We start from the raw sequence: 7,535 nt of genomic DNA, 5'->3' as shown, positions 1-7,535 counted from the left end.
ATAAAATGATAATAATGTATGATTGTACGCAATGTGAATGTAGTAACTACAATGTATATATCCACACTATGATAGTAACACATAGTACTAAGCAAAGCGAGTTGCCTTAAGTTGGACAATTCCTTTTTGGGTCCAGAGAAATGCCACCTTTCTAGAAGTTAGGGCCTTTTTTTTTGTCCGAAGACACCCTCGATCTGACTTTAATTAACCCCTCACATTAAGTAGACGGGAAAACAGGGAAGTCATGATTGATGCGTAAGAGCTGCTAGTAGCATCCTTTCGAGGTTGAGGTGGAGGAGGAAAAGCATCATGAATCCCTTCTAGATCCTCTTTGGTCACTAGCACAAGTCACTAGTAGAATAAGGGCCTTTAGTCCCGGTTCATAAGGGCCTTTAGTCCCGGTTCCTGAATCGGGACTAAAGGGTTGTTACTAAAGCCTCGTCCCTTCAGTCCCGGTATTTTTTTCCCGATTTTCAAAAATCTAAATTATTTTAACCTCTAATCTCTAATCACCCTCATCACTGTTCAATTTAACCTCTAATCTCTAATCACCTCTCATCATTCCAAATCATCTAACTTCCCGGACGGTCACCCATCCTCTCACTACTTCAGCCTGAACACGCTTAACTTCCGGGTTCTATTCCCCCTCGTTTCCAAGTCTGCACTTGTTGTTTTTCTGACAATAGTAAGATGTCAATTGTATTAACCCTCAGGAGTTTAGCTTGAGCATGAAGCCACACGTTTCATTGTTTGAGTTTGAAACTATTACTCTAAAAAACAATAATTATTTAGTAACACTAATATTTCTTGAATAAGTAGTTTGACCATAGTTTGACCACATTTTGACCAGATTTGACCAAAATTCAAAAAAATTGAAATAATTATTTAGTAACACTAATATTCTTGAATAATTATTTAGTAACACTAATATTTTTTGAATAAGTAGTTTGACCATAGTTTGACCCCTGTTTGACCAGATTTGACCAAAATTCAAAAAAATTGAAATAACTATTTACTAACACTAATATTCTTGAATAATTATTCAGTAACACTAATACTTTTTGAATAAGTAGTTTGACCAGATTTAACCAAAATTCAAAAAAACTGAAATCTGAGCATATCTTTTTTCCTTTTGGAATTTGAGGATTCAAAAAATTTGCAAATAGGCCTTAGGCCGTCAAAATCGGATGCGGATTTTTGTTCTGAACATTTTGATATATTATACATTTTTTCCGACATCGTATGCAAAAGTTATAGCCGTTTTACATTTTCCCTACACTTTTTGCAAAACATGTCCAAATTTATGTTTTTAAATTTTCCTAACTAGTAGATGTAGTAACATAACTATATCTCGAAGGATTTTAATTTTTGAAGTTTTTATCATTTTCTTTTGGTTTTTACAAAACTGAAAAGCGATCCAAGGGGGGGGGGGAGAGTTTGAAAATGGGACCTTTAGTACCGGTTTGAGACATGAACCGATACTAAAGGGCATTGCACCCTTTAGTACCGGTTCGTGTCCCAACCCGGGACTAAAGGTCTAATCTTTAGTCCCGGTTTGAGATACGAACCGGGACTAAAGGGCATCACACCCTTTAGTCCCGGTTCGTGTCTCAAACCGGGACTAAAGGGCTCATTTGAATCAGGACTAATGCCTTTAGCGCAAGAACCGGACCAATGCTCACATTAGTCCCGGTTCGTGAATGAACCGGGACTAATGGGCTTATCTGGTCCGGACGAAAGCCATGTTTTCTACTAGTGAGTGATGGCTCGGTGTCATCATAATTTTCATATGTTGTGCCATTAGCAGAGGGGTTTATATCTTCTAAGTCTCCAACCTTATTCTCCACTGCTACATCGCCCGTCTTCACGCTCTCTGCCTCTCTTGATTCAACAACAGATCCGACATTAATCTTGATCTCATTTTCTTGACTATCTATCACAAGTCGTGACGTTTTCGACATAATTCTAAATATGTCATTGAGGACAAAATAGCCACCACTTTCTTGTGGTGCAAGGAACAACGACTGCATAAAGTTTTGGCAAACGTCATCAACCGTGGTTAATGGTCCAGTGACAATAATAAGCATACCACCATTGTGAGATGACACTGCATCTGCAGTCTCTATGTCCGTCAAGTATTCGCCGAAGTCCATAGATATTAATGTTTTGTTGATCTCCTGTTGTTCAAACACACAAGGGGTAGAATTAATTTAGAAGAATTAATCGAAGTATATAAAAGTGAGCAATGCTACTTGCACGTACAAATTCTACCAAAAGTTTACCCACAAGTGCAACTTGACGGCCGGTAGCTAAAATCAAGGGAGAAGTTACCAATCTAAATTAACTAGTAAGGACATGGTATTATATACGTAAAAGTTTTGCATAATAATACGATATTCATATAAAGTTCTTTCTGCGAATATTTTCGTATGAAGATTGATACTCCGGTTTGTAGCAAGAAAACTAATTTTCGTATAGAGGAACTTACGTGCAGTGTTGTTACGTATTCCACGACTCGATCAGAACGTGCCCGGCCAATCGTGCTCCTGTCATGATAAAATTTGTACGCCTGGTCTGGTGTCGCGTGTAGAATCTCTACTCCTAAAAAAGCAGTTGGTAGTCTCGCTTTCAAGTTTTTTTTTGGTACCTCCTCCCACCTCGCACGGTTTATTTTGGCACCTCCTCCCACCTCGCACGGTTTATTCTAGCACCTCTTCCCACCTCTGACTAAAACATCACAAACTACCGCCTCCTGAGGCCCGAACCTACGACGGTTAACCAGCGACAAACATAACCTACGACGGTTAACCAGCGACGAGCCCTGATCTCGAACGAGGTCTCCCATCGTGGCCTCCCTACATCCCTGCGCCGCCGCGCTTATGACGCTGCCCTGGATCCTCGGCGCCCTCCATCGTGGTCGTGGTCGCCGCCCCGCTTCACTCGCCGTCCTCCATCCACCTCGATCCTGGATAAGGACGCCGCGGCCCTCCCTCGCTTCGCCGCCACGCTGAACACCTGCAAGATCCGACGAGTGTCCTGGATCAGGTCGCCGCCGCCCTCCCTCGCTGCGTGGTCGTGGTCGCCGCCGTCCCTCGCTGCGTGGTCGTGGTCGCCGCCCCGCCTCACTCACCGCACTCCATCCGCGTCGATCCTGGACAAGGACGCCGCGGCACTCCCTCGCTTCGCCATGGCACTGAACACCTCCACGATCCGGCGAGTGTCCTGGATCCGGTCGCCGCCGCCCTCCATCAGGCGCCGTTCCTGGACGAGGATAAGCGAGATTCCGGCCAGATCACGTCCTGGATCCGGAAAAAGGTATACATCTCACGCATCTCATGCATCTCAAATGCCATACAATCGCAAATCTCATACATCTCAAATGCCACCTCCCACGCAAAGCATACATCTCACGGCCCATACATACATCGCATGTCATGCAGCCATGGCAATTGGCAAACACACATATTTACAGATTGCATTGTAGAAAAATACAGAGATGTATGCCATGTAGATGAAACTGCCATTGCATTAATTTAGTAGAAAAACCCATGTTGGTGCATATCCTTGCCTGAGGTGGTGATGTCAGTATTGACTCTGGAGTGCCCTTGCCCTTGAAGAACAACCTTGTGTACATGGTTAAGTGGATCAGATAAAGTCAAAAACCAAATTGAAAGTTGAAAGTGCATTTTTGTAGATGAAAGTATTTTTGTAGAATAACCCTTGCAGAATGTAGATGAAAGTATTTTTGTAGAATAACCCTTGCAGAATGTCAATGATATAGAAGAAATTACCATGTTGTTCAGGATCATCAAAGTTTTTTTGGCATTCAATAGTTGCATATGGGGAATTCAAAAAGCACGGTTGGCGAACATCAACCTGAAGATGACGTAACTACAGGTATGATGCAGTCTACCATGCTTTCGTTTAGTTGCGAGACCTGAATATATGACAGTATGCATAATGTCTTCCAGGTCTTACAAGCGGGAGAATTGATGCAGAACACAATGCGAGCAGGCTATTTGACGAATCTGAAATGGTTGATAACGTCTACACGACGGAATCAGGTATAATACTGTCCGGAGTTTGGTTTTAAACGTTGCCTCACTTCCATTTCTGAACGCGGCAGAATGCATTATGTGTTTTAGTCCTTACGGGCGGGATAAATGTTGGAGACTACAGTCCATAATCCATACCCTTACATGCATGTATAAGACTGTGTCAAGATTGTTGCTAATGTTTTGTGCATACCGTATATTTTGTTGAATGCTAAGATGTAGGGCTGGAACCTTCAAACGACGGGATTCAGTCGTGTTCTGAGAATGATACTCAAGGTATTCACATGCATGCTTATAAAGCTTCTAAAACGACGTCTCTAAATGAGCTTAATGGGCTTTGTGGTTATTACGATTAACGTAATGCAGATGACAAAACTATCGACCAGAATGCAACTGTAAATGTACTTAATGAAGAACATATAACGGCGAGTGAATCCAGGGAGCAGTTAAACGCACAGAGGCGTGATTCTTATAGGAAGAAAAAATGTGAAGATATGGTCAGGTTACAAGAGTATATTCAGCCATCCATATCAAATACTGGTGAGTAATATATCTTGATTTTGCTGACTACTCTTGGTTTCTTTTGAATTTCTATAGTATGCAAATAAAGCGTTATAGTAACCTGACTTCATAGATGTTACCAGTGTTGGTTTCATGTTTGTTGTATCAATAACTATGCAAGTGATTTGTACATAATTTTTTTGTTCTCTAACTCTCATACCTATTGTGAAAATGGTAGACCATAGGAATCTTATCAACGTGTGGAGGCGGGCTTCTTATCGCACTAAGAAGTCGGATGGTTTTATAAACGAACTAGAAGATGGGCCAATTGTGCACCGTCGTACTCTATGTGATATCACAAATGTTCAGCAACCTCATATGTGAACCCTGGTACTTATTAGTTAGTTTTTCAAATGTCTTTAATTATATGTGCGTATTTGACAACCTTGTGATTATGTGTAACTTCTCTTTGCTTTCTGCACGCCCGTGGTGGATAACTATAGGTACTAACGTTGGGGCAAATCATATGTTGGGGCAGCTAATCAAACCCACGCCATTAATTAAGCACAATAAAGTTGATCTTCGTCCCGTTTGTAATTCAAGTAAGATTATTTTATGTTACATCCTAGCATTCATGATTCAGCCATTTTTACTAATACTAACCAAGCATTTTATATCAGATGACCCAGCTAGCTACATTGATACAACAATCTCGCCTAATGAATCAACGTATCCTCCTAAAGCTACGGGAGCGTCTGATGTAATTGCTGATACAAATATAGGAGGTAAGATGATTGTGCGTTCTTCATACTCGTTTGCTGTCATGTTGTTTTTACCTTTCGCTTTAGAAAGAAACCAAAGGAAGACATCAGTAGATTATGTACCGATGGACATTTCTCACTGCCTAATTTTGCAATGCAAATTAAAATTCAGAATCTTAAATACTTTATATGTTGGGATACTGTTCAATAATTTAGTGAACAGTCCTAAGTTTAACAACAAGCTAAGTAAGCATAACAATTTACCAGAGATTCCTTTCCCTTTTATGACCTCATTGTTTTATCCATGTCTGTCTTCTAAGTCCATCTTACTGATTCCATGAAGTAGACGTCAGCCATAATATGTAGGCCTTGGGAAAATCTGTCACGAGAAATGTAAAACTGTTATGGTATGTACATGTCTTCACTAGGCACTTGCATGTATGTAAATAGCTACAAGTAATAGATTTAAACACTTGTTAAGTTTTCCTATTGGAAAATATGAAATATTTAAAATATGTTCAAAGAGAGACAATAGTTTGAATTTTTACAATCAATCCGAATAGATGTTTCATGCTGATTCACATGGGTCATAGGGAAGAACAAATATTGATGATGATAGTATCAAAAATGTCAGTAAAAAGTAGGCATATCAATTGCTAGCAAACTAAATTTTCACAATCATGTGAAAAAGTAGGCAATTTAAACTTTCAGTAAGAGATACAATAGTGTGGAGTTAGCAAAGTTTATGTAACCATTAAAAATGTCAGTATGAAACTATATTTATTTTATTTATCCATACTAATCATCAAATGTAAAATAAATATTTTTTTGCTGGTAAAAGGTTAAATGGTTTTAAATTACAAGAAGATCAACAGATTATTTAATGCACTCAACTTCTCCTTCTCTGGTAAATTCTCTTTCTTCCCTTTGCTCTGTTTAGTCCCTTCATGAAAATCACAGTTTGTAGGAAATAAATAATTAGTAAACTAAAGAAGCTTATCTCAAGAGATAATTTATGCATGTCAAAATGCAGTACTTTAAGAAAAACTTGCAATTGATATAATAGACTTTGAGTTATGTACAATAGCAACACCAATTAATATTTTTTTTAAAACTGACCAAAACTGGGTGATTGTCTTTCAATGTAATAAAAGAGCATACAACTAAAGCAGACGCTGACCCAAGGTGGCATTAGTCAAGCATCCAACTAACTCAGGTAACATTTTTTTGCAAGAATTCTATAGACAATTCTATAGGAGCAGTACTGCAGGAAAAAAATCTAAATTTATCAACAGAGCACCTGATGCCTGATCCATTGGAACATATATAATCTAGCTAGACTGATGCAAGAAAGCAATTCAATATCATCACTTATGTCTTGTCATTTCATGGCTGTAAAGGCACAATTCAAAACCACATTTTCTTTAATATTTGAAAGTGAAAATTGAAAGGTGTGTCCCAAGAATGCTCTGTTCTAGAACAACTACGATTGATCCTTTAGATATGTACGTTTACACTAATAACCTACAGACCAGGGGGAATCAGTGCATAAGCTAGAACAACACTCACTATTAGCTATACCATATCCTCCACTAAGGAAGAACTCACTTAATGAAGTTGACCCCACCAAAATGACAAACAAATATGTAGTTGTAGCCAACATTACACATGTGCGAATGTAAGAAAAGGTAATGGAAGTAGAAAGAACTTACATTGGTTGAAGGCACATGCTAGAGGGTAGAGACGAACCCGCAGCATGCTCCAGAAGAAACCAAAAGGCGATGGAGCGGATAGCGCCAGCCTGGACTGATGGACAACGATGAAGGAAGTGGAGCCTGTATGAGGCGAAATGCAGCCGTCAGCAATCGGATAAATCAACTGAACAAACAAGTACAGTAGAGGAAAAAGGCTGCCTTATAGAAGCATTGTTGGTTGATTTACAAGCTTCATTAGATATCATAACAAAAAGTTTTGAAAAAAGATATACTGTCTTAGTTCACCGACCAAAAGCGCAAACAATTAGAAATCAGAAAAAACAGACCTCTGGACAATTTAGAAATATCATGAGTCTCGTACTAACTACAATGTACCCCAATACATAGGTATTAAAAGATCTGAACTATGTAAGATAGAACCATAATTGGATAGAACCACAATTGGAGGAATGAAAGAGCTGGGAGCCTGGGAACAAACCTCGAACAAATCATCGACCAGAGCG

General features: G+C 39.4%; 1 protein-coding gene across 1 annotated transcript; it reads right to left on the bottom strand.

Annotated features, from left to right (window-relative positions):
• Positions 1–204: 204 nt before the first annotated feature.
• LOC119333931 (nuclear transport factor 2-like) lies at positions 205–2,153 on the bottom strand. The gene is made up of 2 exons (XM_037606644.1): positions 1,754–2,153; positions 205–338 (listed from the first exon to the last, which is right to left on the bottom strand). The coding sequence occupies exons 1-2, from the start codon at positions 2,151–2,153 to the stop codon at positions 205–207; spliced, it is 534 nt and encodes a 177-aa protein (XP_037462541.1).
• Between the last annotated feature and the right edge of the window lie 5,382 nt (positions 2,154–7,535).

Source organism: Triticum dicoccoides, chromosome 7A, assembly GCF_002162155.2.
Source record: "Triticum dicoccoides isolate Atlit2015 ecotype Zavitan chromosome 7A, WEW_v2.0, whole genome shotgun sequence".
Lineage (NCBI taxonomy): Eukaryota > Viridiplantae > Streptophyta > Magnoliopsida > Poales > Poaceae > Triticum > Triticum dicoccoides.
This window is presented reverse-complemented; position numbering and strand designations above follow the sequence as displayed.